Source organism: Pseudophryne corroboree, chromosome 4 (assembly GCF_028390025.1).
Source record: "Pseudophryne corroboree isolate aPseCor3 chromosome 4, aPseCor3.hap2, whole genome shotgun sequence".
Lineage (NCBI taxonomy): Eukaryota > Metazoa > Chordata > Amphibia > Anura > Myobatrachidae > Pseudophryne > Pseudophryne corroboree.
The window spans coordinates 519,576,602-519,598,235 of record NC_086447.1 but is presented as its reverse complement, the minus strand read 5'-3'; the positions used below and the strand labels follow the sequence as shown (position 1 = coordinate 519,598,235).

At 45.1% G+C, this 21,634-nt stretch overlaps 1 protein-coding gene across 7 annotated transcripts in view; it reads left to right on the top strand.

Annotated features, from left to right (window-relative positions):
• The window catches only part of TBC1D32 (TBC1 domain family member 32), an 851,129-nt gene that overhangs the window by 58,697 nt on the left and 770,798 nt on the right, over nt 1–21,634 (top strand). For all 7 annotated transcript variants that reach the window (XR_010176059.1, XM_063917235.1, XM_063917238.1 and 4 more), the window contains exons 4-5: nt 17,611–17,785; nt 18,036–18,107. Coding sequence is in view for 6 of the 7 variants with exons in the window: in XM_063917235.1 (XP_063773305.1) it covers nt 17,611–17,785; nt 18,036–18,107 (247 nt within the window). In the remaining variant the exon portion in view is untranslated. The remainder of the gene's footprint in view (nt 1–17,610; nt 17,786–18,035; nt 18,108–21,634) is intronic.

Genomic DNA, 21,634 nt, shown 5'->3' with positions numbered 1-21,634 from the left:
TCGACTACGATGATGCAAGGTTACACCCAAGGGTGGCAAAAAGTATTCATTATATGATTATTGCAATAAAAGATGTTTTGCATATCACAGATGACCCCTCTGTCCCTGACACGAGGGTACACATGTTTTAAGGAAAAGAAACCTGAGCTGACATTTCCCCCATCTCATGAGCTGAACGCATTATTTGAAAAAGCTTGGGAAGCTCCAGACAAAAAACTGCGGATTCCCAAAAGATTTCTTATGGCGTATCCTTTCCCGGCACAGGACAGGGTACAGTGGGAATCCTCGCCCAGGGTAGACAAGGCTTTGACGCGCTTATCCAAGAAGGTGGCGCTACCGTCCCCAGACACGGCAGCCTTCAAGGATCCTGCTGATCGCAGACAGGAAACAACTTTAAAATCAATTTATACACATACGGGTGCTTTGCGCAGACCGGCAATAGCATCGGCTTGGGTTTGTAGCGCGGTAGCAGCTTGGACAGATACCTTGTCAGCTGATATTGATACCCTAGATAGGGATACCATTTTATTGACCTTAGGTCACATCAAAGACGCAGTCTTATATATGAGGGACGCTCAGAGAGACGTCGGCCTACTAGGTTCAAGGGCCAACGCCATGGCGATTTCTGCTAGGCGAGCACTGTGGACCTGCCAGTGGACGGGTGATGCCGACTCAAAGAGGCATATGGACTTTTTACCTTACAAGGGTGGGGCTTTATTTGGGGAAGGTCTCGCGGACCTGGTTTCCACAGCTACCGCGGGTAAATCTACTTTTTTGCCTTATGTTCCCCCACAGCAAAAGAAAACGCCACAATATCAGATGCAGTCCTTTCGGTCGCATAAGTCCAGAAGAGGTCGGGGCTCTTCCTTCCTCTCCAGAGGTAAGGGTAGAGGGAAAAGAATGCCTGCTACGGCCAGTTCCCAGTAACAGAAGTCCTCCCCGGCTTCTACTAAATCCACGGCATGACGCTGGGGCTCCACTGAGAGAGTCCGCTCCGGTGGGGGCACGTCTTCAGCCACGTCTGGGTTCAGTCGGACGTGAATCCTTGGGCGATGGAAATTGTATCCCAAGGCTACAAGCTGGAATTCGAAGACGTGCCTCCCCGCCGATTCTTCAAATCGGCTTTACCAACGTCTCCCACAGATAGGGAGATAGTTTTAGCTGCAATTCAGAAGCTGTGTCTACAGAAAGTGATTATCAAGGTTCCCTTAATACAACAGGGAAAAGGGTACTATTCAACCCTATTTGTGGTCCCGAAACCGGATGGCTCGGTTAGATCCATTCTAAACTTAAAATACCTGAACCTGTACTTAAAAAGGTTCAAGTTCAAGATGGAATCGCTCATGGCAGTGATCTCCAGTCTGGAAGGGGGGGATTTTATGGTGTCACTAGACATAAAGGATGCATACCTTCATGTCCCCATTTATCCTCCTCATCAGGCGTACCTGAGATTCGCTGTACAAGACTGTCATTACCAATTTCAGACGTTGCCGTTTGGGCTTTCCACGGCCCCGAGGGTTTTCACCAAGGTAATGGCGGAAATGATGGTACTCCTGTGCAGGCAAGGAGTCACAATTATCCCGTACTTGGACGATCTCCTGATAAAAGCGAGATCAAAGGAACATTTGCAGAAAAGCGTGTTGCTCTCCCTGAGAGTGCTGCAGCAACATGTCTGGATCCTAAATCTACCAAAGTCACAGTTGGTTCCAACAACTCGGCTGTCTTTCTTAGGCATGATTCTGGACACAGAACAAATGAGGGTTTTTCTCCCGATGAGAAAAAGCCCAGGAACTCCAGGACATGGTCAGAGACCTGTTAAAACCAAAAAGAGTGTCAGTCCATCAATGCACTCCAGTACTGGGGAAATTGGTGGCGACCTACGAAGCCATCCCCTTCGGCAGGTTTCATGCGAGGACTTTTCAGTGGGACCTTCTGGACATCGGGAAATAATCCTGTCCCCAAGGGCCAGGGTGTCTCTCTCCTGTGGTGGCTGCAGAGTGCTCACCTTCTAGAAGGTCGCAGGTTCGGCATTCAGGACTGGGTTCTGGTGACCACGGACGCGAGCCTCCGAGGATGGGGAGCAGTCACACAAGGAAGGAATTTTCAGGGACTGTGGTCAAGCCAGAAGGCTTGTCTACACATCAACATACTGGATTTAAGGGCCACATGCAACGGCCTACGACAAGCGGAGACTCTTCTTCGCGACCTACCGGTTCTGATTCATACAACGTCACAGCCGTGGCTCATGTAAACCGCCAAGACGGGACAAGGAGCAGAGTGGCAATAGCGGAAGCCACCAGGATTCTGTGCTGGGCAGAAAATCACGTAAGCGTTCTGTCAGCGGTATTCATTCCGGGAGTGGACAACTGGGAAGCAGACTTCCTCAGCAGACACGATCTCCATCCAGGAGAGTGGGGACTTCATCAAGAAGTCTTTGCAGAGATAACTAGTCTTTGGGGACTTCCTCAAATAGACATGATGGCATGACGCCTCAACAAGAAGCTTCGGAGGTATTGTGCCAGGTCAAGGGACCCTCAGGCAGTAGTGGTGGACGCCCTGGTGACACCATGGGTGTTTCAGTCGGTCTATGTGTTCCCTCCACTTCCTCTCATCTCAAAAATATTGAGAATCATAAGACGAAAAAGAGTACAGACAATACTCATTGTTCCAGATTGGCCTCGAAGGGCCTGGTATTCAGATCTTCAGGAGATGCTCACAGAAGATCCGTGGCCTCTTCCTCTCAGGGAGGACTTGTTGCAGCAGGGACCCTGCGTGTTCCAAGACTTACCGCGGTCACGTTTGACGGCGTGGCGGTTGAAGACCGAATCCTAGCAGGGAAGGGTATTCCGGAAGAAGTCATCCCTACTCTGATAAAGGCTAGGAAGGAAGTGACGGCGAAACATTATCACCGTATCTGGAGGAAGTATGTATCTTGGTGTGAAGCCAAGAATGCTCCTACGGAAGATTTCCACTTGGGCCGTTTTCTCCACTTTCTACAGACAGGAGTGGATATGGGCCTAAAGTTAGGCTCCATTAACGTACAGATTTCGTCCCTATCTATATTCTTCCAGAAGGAATTGGCTTCTCTCCCAGAAGTTCAAACTTTGGTAAAGGGAGTGCTACACATCCAGCCTCCTTTTGTACCCCCAGTGGCACCATGGGACCTTAACGTGGTGTTACGTTAACTGGTTGCATATATTCCATGTTATATGGTGTGGGCTTGTATGAATCTTGCCCTTGGATTAACAAAAATCCTTTCCTCGTACGGTCTGTCTCCTCTGGGCACAGTTTCTCTAACTGAGGTCTGGAGAAGGGGCATAGAGGGAGGAGCCAGTGCACACCCATTCTAAAGTTCATTCTAAAGTTCTTTATAGTGCTCCTGCGGAGCCCGTCTATACCCCATGGTTCTTACGGAGTCCCCAGGATCCTCTACGGACTAGGAGAAAAAGATTTACCGGTAGGTTTAAAATCTTATTTTTATATTCTATTCTTGTTGGAATAGATTTATTAATAAATATGGCACACGGCTGCTCTGCACTTCTATACAATTAAAGAAGTATAAGAAGCCTCCAAGTGACACTATGGGGTGGGATGTAATGAAGTTCGAGTTTGGCAGCCGTGCATGATGCCGGACAAACTCGGATATTTTTTTTTTAAAGGGGCAATCATGTACAAGGCATTGTTTGGCCTTACACATGATTGCCCTCTTAAAAAAAAAAAGTCCTGCACGGCCGTCAAACTCGGACTTCATTACATCCTGCCCTATAACTGTGCTTCTGATGAAGCTGGGTGACCTTGTTCAGAGAAACGTATTAAGCAGGATTTTATATTTTGGACACTACTCACCGTGATTATAGAGTCGGACTGTGCTTTTAAACCCATTATTGCTGGACTGTATTGCATCTCCATCGAACCTAGTGGATAACCTCTACAGTCTGATCTCTCTGCGGTTTATTGCTAAAGGCCTGTTCGGGACATCTTTCCATCATTCTGATGATACCTTGCTGCTTAAAGTGGATTATACAATTTACGGATGGAGAAAATCCTTATTATGCTTGCGACTCAGAAACCGGTGTTGTGATATAAATAAATATTACTTTTGAGGCTGACTGGAGCCTCTCACGTGTGTTTTTTGTGTTTATTTAATTAATGTGTATGCCTATTTTTACCTTTATCCGTCCACCTTTTTTTTATCTATTTAATATCACTACAGTATAGTGCTGGTTATTCTTTATTATATTAGCTTTGGTTTTTATTAACGGTAACACCCATTACCATTTGCTATTGATAGCACTATGAGTTTTTATTTATTTACTGTGGTAGATTAATTTAATCCTACTTTGTAAATTTGTGCATCAGGTGCAAAAGAAAAAAAAAGAAAAAAAAAATGAACATATGCAGTATATGCCACATGGCTTTTTGAGCAGATGTATTAAGCCCTGAGAAGTGATAAAGCAGTGATAAGTGCAAGGTGATAACGCACCAGCCATTCGGCTCCAATATGTAAATTGACAGTAGCTGACTGGCTGGTGCGTTATCACCTTGCACTTATCACTGCTTTATCACTTCTCCAGGCTTAATACATTTGCCCTGTTATTTTAACAGGAAGCTACAAATGAATGAATACAGCTTGATCTCTAGCCACTTGTAATTAACCTGTTCCTGATACTACAGTACTCAGGGCAGCCATCAGGGGGGCACTGGAGTCCTTGGCCCTTATAAAGAGAGGGGGCCAGCCCTGGCTCCTACAACAGCGGGCTAATGCGCAGGTAGGACTTAAAACAAGCCTTACCTGCGTATCAGCTCTCTGTGAATCATTACTACAGGTCAGCAATGCCCCACCCATATTTAATATCATTATGTGTGACATGTCATCTTTTTTTTTTTTTTTAGTAGGGGGGGGGGGGGGGGGACCCTGTCTATTTTGTCAGTCCTGGGCCCCACAATTTCTGATGGCAGTCCTGACCGTACTATATCTAAACGAAAGTGTATCAAATTTTTGACAAGATACTTTAGCAGTATAATAGTCCATTTAAGGAGAATGAATTCTCAAACTGTACCCTATTCAATTACTGGCAAATCCCTTCGCAAAGCCAAATAAGCGTGACAATAGCCTCACTGTATGGCAGCCCGATCTCGCATGAAAGTGTTTGCTGCGTCATAGGATAATGAGCATTTTTATGTGAATCTGTAAATTGGCTGGCTGGGCAAAAGTTGCGAGTGTAAACGCCGCAGCAACGGCGATATTCACCCTTTGCCAGCAAATAAATTTACCCCTTAGACTTAAATCTTTTAAAGAAAAAAAAAACAAAACAAAAAAACATTACTTGCTATATGTAAAGCCCTCTCAATGGGGGGAATTCAATTCCGGATGACGTGTGCGAATCTCCTTTGCAGCTGTGTTTAAATACCGGCAACTGCACACCATCTTGCACCCTCCACTAGCCGGCCGAATGCCATGGGGCAGCAAACCCTTTTTTGTGTGAGATCGGTTCGCTATACTAATCCCCTCTCTCTCTCTCTCTCTCTCTCTCTCTCTCTCTCTCTCCTAGAGGCAATAGCTAGCCAATTTCTCTGCATTAATTTAGATACTTATTGATTAATATTTGGTATACTGTAATTTTATTTGCTTATTATTATTTTACGGGCTACTCTATATTGTATTAATCATTTTTGACACTCTACGAAATAACTTTGGCAAATTGTTTACTTTTTTGTTTTTTTTAAACGTGTTTTTGTAAAAAGCCTTAAAGTTGGTTTCTTCTTAAATTTTAAACACCTGTCTACAAACGTTACATAAATGCGGAAGAATAAATGTAAACATCCAATTAGCAGGGAAGATAGTGGAAACACCAAAGACAACAGAGCAGGTTCAGTGATTTAAGAAAACATATGCTGTATGTTTTAGGAGATGTACTTCAAATAGCAGACAAGGAGAAATATTTAGGCATTCTGCTGTCATCGTAGCATCGGTTTTTTTTTTTTTTTTGGTTTGAAATGTTTCTAGTTCTATGAAATAAGAGACTGGAAACCTAACCAGCATTGAAACCTTCAGGCTTTTTATCCTTAATAAACAGAAGGCCTCTGACTGAATTGCTTCCAGTAATAATTTATTATCTTGAGATTTTAGAAGTGCTAACGAGTGGTTCAGAACAGCTAATGAAGCCTGCTTTGGATTTTGCTCTCTTGGCTCAGTGTTAATATTCTGCAAATGGCATCACTTTTTTTTAAGTGCATTTATTATGAATGCTAAATTAGTGGTCCTAGTGGTGTTTTACTTCTTAATTTAAATAAAAAGTGTATCTGACTTGCATCAATGTTATTTTTCACTTGACTGCTGAATAGATTGAATTCATTTGACTGCATGATCTAATTGGTTCTACAGTGTATGTATCTTGTGGCAAAGACAACATCATATGTGGTGCTTATTTGTTCCACACCTAATTATTCTATCCCTTATTACGGAACATAGAACTGTGTTATTTTGTAATTTGTAGTACAGGTTGAGTATCCCATATCCAAATATTCCGAAATACGGAATATTCCGAAATACAGACCTTTTTGAGTGAGATTGAGATAGTGAAACCTTTGTTTTTTGATGGCTCAATGTACACAAACTTTGTTTAATACACAAAGTTATTAAAAATATTGTATTAAATGACCTTCAGGCTGTGTGTATAAGGTGTATATGAAACATAAATGAATTGTGTGAATGTAGACACACTTTGTTTAATGCACAAAGTTATAAAAAATATTGGCTAAAATGACCTTCAGGCTGTGTGTATAAGGTGTATATGTAACATAAATGCATTCTGTGCTTAGATTTAGGTCCCATCACCATGATATCTCATAATGGTATGCAATTATTCCAAAATACGGAAAAATCCCATATCCAAAGTTCCTCTGGTCCCAAGCATTTTGGATAAGGGATACTCAACCTGTAATATATTTCACATTTCATGGTTTCTTACTATCTTATTACTGTTAAACATACTGGAGCCTCCCTTTGATGATGATTGTATGTTGTCTCAGTAAATATTTTACTGTAGTGAATAGGTTAATAAAAAAACAATGACAAACAGATACAATATGACTAATTTCGCTGTAAACTGTCACTCAACTCTTAAGACCTGTTGTGTTTAAAGTTCAGAAAATCAGATGTTTAATGCAACAGTATCATCTATCCCACTGTAGAAGGTAAATAATTTTTTCCATTTTACAGTACCAGCGACTTAAGTACTGTTATGTAATGTAATTCAAGTGCATATAATAAACTACATTGTTATCTGACAGTTACTGATCGTTTTCTGAGTTAATTCTGCATCTTGACATAAAATTGCCATGATGAGAAGTGCTATTACATTGTGAGCCTTTAAAGGACTTGGTATAGAAATGTTATTGTTAAGGCTAGTGCGATATGGCCACTTTTCATACGATTCCGAGCTTTCAGATTGAAGGATCGGATGAAAAGTGTCACATTGCATGTCATTTTCCCCCGATCCGAGGTGCGTTCCTGTGCACCTCGGATCAGAGTTTCAGATGCCATGGCTGCCCCAAGGATTTGTCTGATCCTGCAGCCATGACTGAGATCGAATACGATGCAACATAGGCAGAAGGACTGCATACGATGTATTGTATGCAGTCCAGCCACCCGGGAGCTGACGAGTGAGTTGGCGAGGTTCACATTTGATACTTCGCACTAGTGGATGAGGGCCTTTACCTCCTTGTATGTATATTATTTGGTGAATGTAAAGGTGCCCATACACTAGACGACCTGTAAACGATGCATTCTTAACAATTTCCCTTGAAGTCCTCCTGGCAGCTCACCGGCATTCCTGGACAAACAATATAGTACATTACACATGATATATCTTAAGATCTGGGAGTGGCTACATCCAGGAGCATGCTGTCGTTGACGATAGCTTCAGATCTTCCCTGCAGCAGGGAAGATCAGAATCTCCGACCAATGACCAGAGAGATTGCGCATTGTGATCGTTATCAATCAGACACTGATCTGGGAGTGGCTACATCCAGGAGCTAAGATCTGGGAGTGGCTACATCCAGGAGCATGCTGTCGTTGAAGATGGCTTCAGATCTTCCCTGCAGCAGGCAATATCAGAAGCTCTGACCAACGACCAGAGGGACCGTGCATTATAATCGTTCACAGACACGGAACGATTTGTAGTTCCGATCCATCGGAAATGGCCAAATCACTCATAAAATCGTATAGTGTATAGGCACCTTTAGATCAATAATATGAATATATTGTTTTTGCTTAGAGATATTCAAATGAAGAAATTAGCAGGCTGCTTATAAAACTGCAACATACAGTAGCAACAGATAGCCTTGCCCATTCTAGACAGAACCCGTTCTAGACAGGAACAGGCATCTAGAGAAATTAGAGCTTATGCAGAGGGAGGATGCACTTCTCCTGTGATAGACTGCTGGATAGGTGGTAACAACTTACAAGCATTGTACTGTACCTGTGAAACAACGTTTGTCAGGTTAGGTACTGTGTATGTTACACTAGCGGGTGTGGATCAGTGGGTTGACCACTTTGGCACTAGATCGACACCTGTAAAATGTCGACATGTACTAAAGATCGACACAGAAAAAGGTTGACATGAGCTGGTTTTATCCATAACAGCGGGAACCCCAATTAGTGCACTGCGTCCCTTTGCATGCTTCGGGCAAGGTTGCTATTCCATGGTGATCATAAAGTATGAAAAAGTTCCAAAAATATGGACTACCCATGTCTACATTTTTTTGTGTCGACCTTTGTCATGGCGACCTTCTGTCAGTGTTGACCTTGGAACCATGTCGAAGTAATGTATGTCAACCAATAGTGGTCCACCTAACAACAGCACATCTCTCCAGAAAGGGGCTGTACATTATATTCTAGTCACCAGAAGGGAAGGCTGCATTTCATAGTTGTCTGCCTTGAAGCACGGTGAACAGGACTCTGTATTGTATAATAGTAACTATAAAACTATAATGTGCCTATGCTTTGAATATAATATACTAGAATGAAGTCCAGCTTTATACTATAGTCCCTAAAATAAGTATTTGCATTGTATAGATTGAAGTAAAGGGAAGTTTTGTTGTCCCGACGCATTGGTTGCTTAATATAGTTACCTTATTATGCTAAAACCACTTTATTTAATAAGTGGGTGTCCACAATACCCATAGAGTGGAAATAGATCCTGTTGTGGGCCCGCAAGGGGACTCTTAGCGGTCACCTTGTTGCCGGCATTCTGGTGGGCGGGATGCCGCTGACGGCATATTGACAGCCGGCGTCCTGTCCACCGGTATTATGTATGTAATCTGAAAATACCATGCATAACCCAAAATGTAAAAAAACATAAAGTACAGTATCCGAATAAAGTTAATGTTAACCTATGGCCACTAGATGGAAAATAACCTCTAAAACAATGGTTCGCAAACCTTTTTGAATCACGGCGCTCTAGAGTATCAGAATTTTCTTCACGGCACCCTTAGGCGAAAAGTTTCTTATTGAGAAATTTAGAAAGAAATATTAAATTAAGTAAATTGTGCTTATATGTCATCCTTAGGTTTAATTGTGTGGTGAGGGACAAGATTTGCTTCTGTCCGCATATTTTAGGATTTACAACCATAAGCGTTGGTTTTACATTGACCATAAATAATTTTCTCATACGTCCTAGAGGATGCTGGGGACCACATCAAGACCATGAGGTATAGGCGGTTCCGCAGGAGCCATGGGCACTCTTAAGACTTTTCAATGGGTGTGAATTGGCTCCTCCCCCTATGCCCCTCCTCCAGACCTCCGTTTTAGAAATGTGCCCAGGCAGACTGTATGCACTCTGAGGAGCTCTACTGAGTTTCTCTGAAAAGACTTATGTTAGGTTTTTTTATTTTCAGGGAGAACTGCTGGCAACAGACTCCCTGCTTCGTGGGACTGAGGGGGCAGAAGCAGAACCAACTTCCTAAAGAGTTTCATGGCTCTGCTTCTGGCTGACAGGACACCATAAGCTCCTGAAGGGTACTGAACGCTAGCCGTGTCTAGATGCTCACTCCCACAGCACGCCGTCACCCCCTCACAGAGCCAGAAGACAGGTGAGTATAAGAAGAATGAACTTCTATCAAGTAAGAGACGGCTGAGGTCCGGCGCGGCTGGCGGGAGCGCAGCGCGCCATTGCTGCCCACACACACAGGCACTGCAGGGCGCGCGGGGGGCGCCGCCCTGGGCAGCAAAAATATACCTCAAAACTGGCTAAAAGGGGGCATAAGGTGCCACTGGCACAGCCCTACCCCCGCCAGTATAAATATTACAATGATTACTAAGTGTAAGGACGCGCCATTGCTGGGGCGGAGCTTCTTCCTCAGGCAGCCAGCACACTGCTCAGCGCCATTTTCTCTCTCTCTCCTCAGGCTGCAGAGAACACGCTGGTCCTCTCCTACACTTCTGACAAGTGCAGGGTGATATTTGGGGGGGGCACAAGGCATTGTGGTGCATTTTTATAGTGTGATTATCTCTATAAAAGCGCTATTTGGCTGTGGGCATTCTGTGTTCACACTCATTACATACTGGCGCTGGGATTGTGAACTGGCTGCTCCTATACTGTGTCCCTCTGACAGATTTTACTGTGGGTCTGTCCCCAAATAAGTCCCAGTGTGTCTGTGAGTGTGCATGTCTGAGGCAGGGAGTTCCTCCCTGGAGAAAGCCATTTTAGGGACACAGAGTTGTAATGTGGTGGCGTTGCCAGCACACCAATTGCCTGCATGGGTGAAAGAGATACGTGACAGTATGCATCTGATTAACCAAAGATTAGATAAGTCTGAATCTAAGGCTGCATACTGGAGAAAATCTGTGGAAGATGTAATTTTTCAGGATTCTGTTATTCCTTATGCAGGCGGCCCCTCTGGATCACATAAGAGACCATTTGCGAATGTTGTAAACACTGATACCGACACGGACTCTGATTCTTGTGTCGACGATAGTGATTCCAGAGAGATAGATCATAAATTGACAAAAAGTATACAATATATGATTGTGGCTATAAGGGACGTTACAGAAACCACTCCTGTACCTCAGGAGAAGGCTTATTTTTATAAGGAAAATAAATCCAAAGTCACGTTCCCTCCTTCCCACGAACTAAATGCTTTCTTTGAAGGGATGTGGGTGAATCCTGATGAGAAATTTTGTATTCCCAAAAGGATTCAGATAGCTTACCATTTCCTGGCTGAGGACAGAAAAAAATGGGAATCACCCACTGTGTTAGACAGTGCACTTTCCAGGTTGACAAAGAAAGTAATTCTCCCTGCACCTGGCACGGCTTCACTCAAGGAGCCGGCAGACCGTAAAATGGAAACTAAATTGAAATCCATTTATGTAGCAAATGGTACACTGCTCAGGCCCACTATTGCCTGCGCGTGGGTGAGTCGTGCTATTGAAAAATGGTCAGAAAGCATGTCATCAGAAATTGACACGATTGATAAAGATGAGATACTCCTTAAGTTAGGGAATATCAAGGACGCTGCCGCCTACATGCTGGAAGCAATGAAGGATATTGGACTCTTGAGTTCACAAGCTGCTACCATGGCAGTATCGGCTAGGCGGGCGTTGTGGATTCGCCAGTGGAACGCGGACGCAGATTCGAAAAGAAACATGGAGGATCTCCCATATAAAGGTGAGGCTTTATTTGGCGATGGCCTGGATGCGTTAGTCTCGGCGGCTACTGCAGGTAAGTCGACATTTTTGCCCTCTGCGCCTGCACCGGCAAAGAAGACCTGTCACCCGCACATGCAGTCCTTTCGGCCCAATAAATACAAAAAGACGAGAGGTTCCACCTTCTTTGCAGGTAGAGGAAGGGGAAAGAAGTCCGCAGCGGCTTCCGGTTCCCAAGAGCAGAAGTCTACCCCTACTTCTGCCAAATCTTCAGCATGATGCTGGAGCTCCCTTGCGGGAGGCCGCTCAGGTGGGGGCACGTCTCAAACTGTTCAGCCAAAGTTGGATTCTGTCTGGCCTGGATCCCTGGGTATTGCAAATAGTATCCCAGGGATACAAGCTGGAGTTTCAAGACGTTCCCGCATGCCGATTTTTCAAATCGACCTTGCCAGTTTTTCCACCAGAGAGAGAAGCAGTAACAGCGGCATTCCAAAAATTATGTCAGGACCAGGTCATAATCCTGGTATCATTGTCACAACAAGGGCAGGGTTTTTATTCAAGCCTCTTTGTTGTTCCGCAGCCGGACGGCTCGGTCAGCCCGATCCTAAACCTAAAAGATCTGAATTGCTACCTGAAATGGTTCAAGTTCAAGATGGAATCACTTCGGGCGGTGATTTCCAGTCTGGAGGAGGGGGACTACTTGGTGTTGGTGGACATAAAGGATGCTTACCTGCATGTTCCCATTTATCCTCCTCACCAGGCTTATCTGAGATTCGCGGTTCAGGATTGCCATTACCAATTCCAGACGTTACCTTTTGGTCTCTCCACAGCACCTAGGGTATTCACCAAGGTGATGGCGGAGATGATGGTCCTCCTTCATCAGAAAGGAGTCAGTATAATTCCTTATCTGGACGATCTCCTGATACAGGCGAGATCCAGGGAGCAGTTGTTACAAAACATCTCACTATCTCTGTCAATACTCCAACAACACGGGTGGATCATAAATTATCCAAAGTCACAGTTGGAACTGATGACAAGGTTGTCTTTCCTCGGGATGATTCTGGACAGAGAGTATTTTTGCCGTTTGAAAAGGCTTTGGAAATACAGAAAATGGAAAAACAGATACTGAAACCATCCTGTGTGTCGATCCATTAGTGCATTCGGTTGTTGGGGAAGATGGTGGCGGCCTACGAGGCCATACAGTTTGGCAGGTCACACCTGCACATGCACCGAAAGATCATCCTGTCGTCTAAAACTAGGATTTCGCTCCTGTGGTGGTTACACGGCTCTCACCTACTAGTGGGACGCAGGTTCGGGATTCAGGACTGGGTCCTGGTAACCACGGATGCAAGTCTCCGAGGCTGGGGAGCAGTCACTCAGGGAGAAAACTTCTAAGGACGTTGGTCACATCAGGAAGCCTGCCTTCACATAAATGTGCTGGAGCTGAGAGCCATTTACAACGGCCGTCAACAAGCGGTACATCTTCTTCTTCAAGACCGTCCCGTGCAGATCCAGGTGGACAATGTAACAGCAGTCGCGTACATAAACAGGCAAGGCGGAACGAAAAGCAGAGCGGTAATGGCATAGGCAACAAAAATCCTCCGCTGGGCAGAAAAACCATCTACAAGCTCTGTCGGCAATATTCATTCTGGGAGTAGACAACTGGAAAGCAGACTTCCTCAGCAGACACGATCTCCATCCAGGAGAGTGGGGCCTCCACCAAGAAGTCTTCGCAGAGGTGACAAGTCTTTGGGGAGTTCCTCTAGACATGATGACATCTCGTCTCAACAAGAAGCTTCAGAGATACTGTTCCAGGTCGAGAGACCCTCAAGCAGTTGCAGTGGATGCGCTAGTGACCCAGTGGGTTTTCCCGTCGGTGCATGTCTTCCCTCCACTTCCGCTGATCCCAAAGATACTCAGGATCATAAGAAAAACAATGGTTCGAGCAACCTTCATTGCCCCAGACTGGCCAAGGAGGGCTTAGTACCCAGATCTTCAGCAGTTGCTCATAGAAGATCCTCGGCCTCTTCCTCCTCGCGAGGACCTGCTGCAGCAGGGTCCGTGCGTGTATCAAGACTTACCGCGGCTACGTTTGATGGCATGGCTGTTGAGCGCAGAATCCAAGAAAGCTCCTACGGAAGAGTTTCACTTAGGATGTTTCCTCCATTTTCTACAGGCTGGTGTGGAAGCGGGCCTCCGATTGGGATCAATCAAGGTCCAGATTTCGGTCTTGTTAGTGTTCTTCCAAAAACAATTGGCCTCTCTTCCAGAGGTTCAGACCTTCGTTAAAGGCGTTCTGCACATCCAGCCTCCATTCGTGCCTCCAGTGGCACCATGGGACCTTAACGTGGTGTTGCAGTTTCTTCAATCGGATTGGTTTGAGCCTCTACAAGAGATAGAGTTGAAGTTTCTCACTTGGAAAGTGGTGATGCTTTTGGCTTTGGCATCGGCAAGACGGGTGTCTGAATTGGGGGCCTTGTCTCACAAAAGCCCTTAGCTGATCTTCCATGAAGATAGGGCAGAGTTCAGAACTCGACAACATTTTCTTCCTAAGGTGGTTTCATCTTTCCACATAAACCAACCTATTGTAGCGACAGTAGTTACTGACACATTCACTGAATCAAAGTCTCTAGATGTGGTTAGAGCTTTGAAAATCTATGTTGCTAGAACGGCTCGTATACGGAAAACAGAGGCCCTGTTTGTCCTGTATGCTCACAACAAAATTGGGTGTCCTGCTTCCAAGCAGACTATTGCACGTTGGATCAGAAATACGATTCAGCAAGCTCATACTACGGCTGGATTGCCGTTACCGACATCGGTAAAGGCCCACTCCACTAGGAAGGTGGGCTCATCCTGGGCGGTTGCCCGGGGGGTCTCGGCATTACAACTGTGCCGAGCGGCCAATTGGTCAGGGTCAAACACATTTGCAAAGTTCTACAAGTTTGACACCTTGGCCGATGAGGACCTAAAGTTTGGTCAATCGGTGCTGCAGGGTCATCCGCACTCTCCCGCCCGTACTGGAGCTTTTGGTATAAACCCCATGGTCTTGATGTGGTCCCCAGCATCCTCTAGGACGTATTAGAAAACAGGATTTGAATACCTACCGGTAAATCCTTTTTCTCCTAGTCCGTAGAGGATGCTGGGCGCCCGTCCCAGTGCGTAATTTACCTGCAGTTTAGTTATTAGAGTTACACAAGTTGTGTTATCGTAGTTCAGCATGTTGCTGCAATTAGTTCATGCCTGTTGGCGTGTGTTATGTTGAATGCCATGTGTGCGGCATGGTTGAGGGTGTGAGTTGGTATGTATCTCACCACTAGTATTAAAGTAAGTCCTTCCCTCGAAATGTCCGTCTCCCTGGGCACAGTTCCTATAACTGAGGTCTGGAGGAGGGGCATAGGGGGAGGAGCCGGTTCACACACATTGAAAAGTCTTAAGAGTGCCCATGGCTCCTGCAGAACCGCCTATACCCCATGGTCTTGATGTGGTCCCCAGCATCCTCTACGGACTAGGAGAAAAGGATTTACCGGTAGGTATTAAAATCCTGGTTTAATTGGTCCTGGTCCACCAACCCAGGACACCCCTGCAAGTGTCCTATGGCACCCCAGGGTGCCACGGCACACAGTTTGAGAATCACTGCTCTATACATTTTAAATGATTAGATCTGTTGTAGCTATATCATAGAAAGCCACTCCCTGCCTTTGGCGCAGCACAATTCGGCTTCTATGGGCTGCAGCCAGAGGCTGACTAGCTGGCTGTCTCCTCTTTGGGCATGGGAGTAGCTGCAGTCTCCCTACTAAATGTAAGTACAAGCCCTTGTTGGTTAGATCATCAAACCGTTTTGAGGCAATGGCGTCAGAGATACCACTTTCTCAATAATAGACTCAGTTTTGTGCTATTGGTCTTCATACAGTTTCTTTTCTGCATTTACCTTTCCCTTCTCATTTCCCTTTCACTTCTGTGAGTTTCACGCTGCCTTGAAACACTAAATTTACTGACTTAATAATTTCAACTGTTTCACAAATAGTCATTTAGGCGTGATGACTGCTTTTTAAGAACTACTATATTAGCTCCTGTGTGTACAAAAGAAATTTAATGACAATTTAACATGAATTGAGAAAACATAATGTTACTTAATGTGACAAAATCTGTCTTTTAAAACATTGGACCTCAGGAGAACAGAAAGAGCTGAAACCAGTTTTATCTGCTCAAGGCCACACTTGTGACCAAAACCAACTTTGACCTTGTTTATTTGCACACCACTCTAATACCCCTTTCACACCGCACAAATAACCCGGTATCGACCCAGTATATTGCCGGATCGACACAGGTCAGTATGCAGTGTGAAAGCGCCATGTCCGATTTCCCAGGTCGCCAGACCCGGTAATTCAACCCGGGTTATAAGCAGTGTTATTCCCGGGTTGAATACCAGGCCAGTGGCTCTGTAAACGGATTCCCGGGTCGAGACGATCCGGGACCCGTTTACAAGATAGGGAGAGGCGTCGCTGAGATGAGCTCATCTCCCAGCGCCACCTCCGCCCCAACTGCCGGCTCCACCCCCCGCCGCTATGGCAACCGACCCGGCAATATGCCGGGTCTGGAAGCCAGCAGAAAGAGGTAGGAGAGTCTCCAATGCCGGATCTCACCCGGCAAGGACCCGTTTCTAATTCCTGGGTGGGATCTGGCATTGGAGATGTGAAACAGTGCACATGGTTTTGCCCATCTGCTAACAAAGTTGCTGCTACGATCAGGTCTGAGTTAGGCCCTAAATCCATTTTAATGCTCACATCACAATGCGGTAACATAGAACCTGGCCCTGCCTGCCATAGATTGAGCACACCTGAGCGAAACCATTTTGCAATGCATTGGGTAAAAGAAAAAAAAAATCTCCCCCTGATACAGGATAAATACTGCATGTAGTCCACAAATTCTGAACAGCTTTATTTTTACACTGCAATTTAGATTTGACTTTGTACACACCCCTCACAAATCTAACTCTCTGCACATTTTACATCTGCCTCTCCTGCAGTGCACATGGGTTTACCAAGGTGCAAATTTGCTTGCTCTTTTTTTCCCTTTACTGTCAGGCCCAAAATGTTCAGCTATATAAATTATACCCCTTTCACACCGCACAAATAAGCGAGTATATTGCCGGTTCGATGTGCAGTGTGAAAGCAGTAAGTCCCGAATTCCTGTGTCACCTGACCCGGTATTTCAACCCGGAATAAAGCACGGTTATTACCGGGTCAGGTGCAGTGTGACTGGGTTGCTAGGTTGATGTGACCGAGGACCCCTTCACAGTATAGGGAGAGGCGGAGGTAGAGGGACAGGTGGCGCTTGGAGATGATCTGATCTCCATGCGCTGAATCCGCACACGTCACTCTGATGTCACCAACCCGGCAATTAGCCGGATTGGTGCCACCAGTCTGAAAGGGGTCTCAAATGGGTCGCGCCTGGGAAGGACCCGTGTACAAGTCCCGGGTGCGACCCGGTTTTGCGATGTGAAATCGATATTAGTGAAGCTATTAAACTATAACTCTTGTTTTTCACTTGGATGTTTTGGAAACCTTTTCTGCAGATGCTATTACAGACTGACACTATTTTGGTATGTAGAAGTGGGTATATGTCGCTAAAAATGAAATTTTTGTACTTGTAATTTGTACAGGAGGTATATATTGATCTGCAGTGTGCACCTAAGGTGTCTGTCATGTGTGGCAGATACCCTGTAGTCTTCATTAGTTCTACTTGCTGCTACTTGCTAGAAACACAAGGTCTTAGCTCTTAACCACAAGAAGTGCATTTAGAATATCCTGTTCTGCAGGGTAGCACAGTAATGGGAGATTGTAAAAAAAAAAAAGAAAAAAGGAAGAATAACATTGTATTTTCTTGTATGATTCTCTTAGAATAGTCTTGCTTTGTGTAAGATTAAAAGTCAACAGCAAGTTTACATCTTCATCTCTTTTAAGGTACTCCGAGATGATGCTTTCACTCAAGAATGTTATAATGGCTGTTGTAGAGACTCTTCTCAATAAGTTTGAAGAGGATCAGGCTAAAAATAGAGAAATGCAGAAAAGGGCTTTGCATGAGCAACATAGTAGATATGCCGACAACTGCTCTGACAGTGATTCATCCTTCAATCAGGTATGGATTATTTCAGTTTTGTGCATGATGGACTGACATAAGAATGTCTGTAGTGCCACCTACTCAAACCGATTTACATTGATATTACCATGACACAATAAAAGCCCCTCGCAAAGAATTCCCATTCTGATCTACAGTAAATTCACATTTAACTTTGCCCCATACTACAATTGTTATGACTATGATGAGTGATGCACCTTAATATTATAGTTCTGTTTTGTTATTTATTGTCTTTTTTTTTTGTGTGTAGAGTTATACTTTTATGAATCAAGAACAATTGCAACTTATTGCTGAACAGTTAGATCCAAGTCAACCTGAGGAGGTATTTCTTAGTTTTTTTTTCTTCTTGAAAATAACTTCTATAATATGCATATGCATTTCCTATGTTTTAATGGGTTACGTACTATTTGCTGGCGAGCGGGATACTGGCTATCAAGATCCCAACAGATCCCAACAGATCCCAACAGTGGCATCCCGACTGCTAAAATGACGGCAGCTGGGCGAGCACTAAGAGTCCCCTTGTGGGCTCGCCACGCTGCAGGCTCCGTGGCTCGCTGCTCTCGCCACAGGTTTTATTCTCACTCTGTGGGTGTCATGGACACCCACAAGTGGGAATAGCCCCTGTGCGCCGGGATTCCAGCTGTCTGCATTGTCGGCTGACTGGATTCTGGCGTCCATATCCTGACTGCCGGGATCCCGACAGCCGGCAAATTGATTGCATCCTGTTTTAATATTTTTGCAAATACATTTGTGCTAGAACAATGTTGATTAGTCCCATAGGTGTATACATTGTAATTACATTCTGAAATGTCCTTGTTTATAAAGTAAAGGTACATTCATGAGTTTAGATCAGGCATTCCCAACCACGGTTCTCAAGGCACACCAACAATGCAGATTTTAGTGATATCCAGGCTGCAGCACAGATGGTTAAATCAAAATAACTGAGCTACTACTTAAGTCACCCGTGCTGAAGCCTGGATATCACTAAAACCTGTACTGTTAGTGTGCCTTGAGGACCGTGGTTGGGAATGCCTGGTTTCGATCCTTTACCATTTGTGTTGAAAATTAGAATTAGTCTAGAACATGGTACCACAAATAGAAGTTCAGTGTACAGTGCATCCGGAAAGTATTCACAGCTCTTTACTTTTTCCACATTTTTTTATGTTACAGCCTTATTCCAAAATGGAATAAATTAATTTTCCCTCAAAATTCTACACACAATACCCCATAATGACAACGTGAAAAAAGTTTTTTTGAGATTTTTGCAAATTTATTAAAAATAAAAAACTAAGAAATCACATGTACAGTACATAAGTATTTACAGCCTTTTCCATGAAGCTCAAAATTGAGCTCAGGTGCATCCTGTTTCCACTGATCATCCTTGAGATGTTCCTGCAGCTTAATTGGAGTCTACCTGTGGTAAATTCAGTTGATTGGACATGATTTGGAAAGGCACACACCTGTCTAGATAAGGTCCCACCCTTGACAGTGCATGTCTGAGCACAAACCAAGCATGAAGTCAAAGGAATTGTCTGTAGACCTCCGAGACAGGATTGTCTCGAGGCACAAATCTAGGGAAGGGTACAAAAAATATCTGCTGCTTTGAAGGTCCCAATGAGCACAGTGGCCTCCATCATCCGTAAATGGAAGAAGTTTGGAACCACCAGGACTCTTCCTAGATCTGGCCGCCCGTCTTAACTGAGTGATCGGGGGAGAAGGGCCCTAGTCAAGGAGGTGACCAAGAACCCGATGGTCACTCTGCCAGAGCTACAGCATTCCCCTGTGGAGAGAGGAGAACCTTCCAGAAGGACAACCATCTCTGCAGCAATCCACCAATCAGGCCAGTGTGGTAGAGTGGTCAGACGGAAGCCACTCCTTAGTAAAAAGCACATGGCAGCCCGCCTGGAGTTTACCAAAATGCACCTGAAGGACTCTCGGACCATGAGAAACAAAATTCTATGGTCTGATGAGACAAAGATTGAACTCTTTGGCATGAATGCCAGGTGTCCTGTTTGGAGGAAACCATGCACCGCTTATCACCAGGCCAATACCATCCCTACAGTGAAGCATGATGGTGCCAGCATCATGCTGTGGAGATGTTTTTAAGCGGCAGGAACTGGGAGACTAGTCAGGATAGAGGGAAAGATGAATGCAGCAATGTCCAGAGACATCCTGGATGAAAACCTGCTCCAGAACACTTTCAATTTCTTCAACAGGGTCTGCTGGTTCCTCCCCTCTATGCCCTCCCTCACAGCTCAGTTTAGAAAAATGTGCGCTCAGGAGAGGATGCACACTCTGGAGCTCCAGAGAGCATTTTTCTTCAGTTTAATTTCTGTTTGTTATTTTTAGGTAAGCTGTTGGGCAACACCTTACTGTACCTGCACCGAGGGACACTGGTGGGGACTGACACCGGCCTCCTGGAGGTGCTGAGTCTGATCCCGCTGACAGGACCACCGTCCTGAGTGTCAGTGTACTGCAGGCATTGCACTCTCGCGCACACAACTGCAGCATGCCGCACACCCCCAGAACAGAGCCTGAAGGTCGTCAGAGTGGTGAGTGATAATTGGGGACCCCGCTTACACCAAATTGCCGTATCCTAGCAGTTCAATTGTTAGTATCAGGCTGTGAGCTGGTTCCTCATCTGTGTATCTCCACACATACAAGGCTGGGCAGGCTTGCTTGTACCCTGTGTCTGTGTGTGTGTGTGTGTGTGTGTGTGTGTGTGTGTGTGTGTGTGTGTGTAAATGTCATCTGTCATCATGGTGAAAAAGTTTGTGTGTGCTGCATGTCACACCAGGTTTCCCCCCTCTCCTGCAGATTCCGTCATGTGTGAACAATGCAGCCAGCCCTCACAAACTAGTGGGGCTTCTGGGGGTGAATTTCAAGAACCTCCTTGGCTCAGTTCAATTAAAACTATGATGGCTGGCATGTCTAATGAGTTTACTACTGCAAGACAAGAAAGGCAGCAGCTACAACAGTCTATGGCTTCTCTGACAAAGGACAGAGCAGATAGCAGACGTGTTTCTCCTCTCTCTCATCCTGTACCCCAAAAAAGGGGGTTACCTGATATCCTCTCGGAATCCGGGGAGCAGAGGTGTAGCTAGGTGCCATGGTGCCCGGAGCAAGGGTATGTTTCGGCGCCCCTCCCCTGTACGGAATTGGGCTCATGTTACATTTGAAAAGAAAAAATATTTAAAAAAATCCTAAATTGGTGACAAGGCCGGTTCTAGACCTTGTGGATCTCAGGGCAAAAGTTTCCCCCATGTTTAAAATAGGGACAGTATGCGCCTAAGGTGCGCAACAGAAATATAGGGGCCTGGCTTCATGGGAAATGGGTGTGGCCACAGAATAGTACCAATTTAGATTGTACCTTACAGTATTGTCCGTTATTCACATTACACCAAAGTAGTGTCCATTAGTCACATTACGCCACAGAGTAGAGCCCCTTACACATGTTACGCCACACAGTAAAGCCCCTTATACACTTTACGCCACACAGTAGAGTCCCTTATACATGTTATGCCACAGTAGAGCTGTTTATACACGTTACACCACAGTAGAGCCGCTTATACTTGTTACTCAGCTGCAGCAGCTGGGACAGAGAGAGGTGCTGCAGCAGCTGGGGCAGAAAGAGGGGCTGCAGTAGCTGGGGCAGAGAGTAGTGTAGAAGGACAGAAGTAAACTTTCTGCACAGCTACAAGCAGACAATGAGAAATATAAAGAGGGCAGCAGAGCTCCGGCATGTGCTGGCTGTCGGTGTCTCCTGCTGTCGCCACTGGCCTGCCGTGATCCCTACCTAGCCTCCGAGTCAGAGTCAGTGCGCACCCTTCTGCTTCTCCTTCTCCTGCT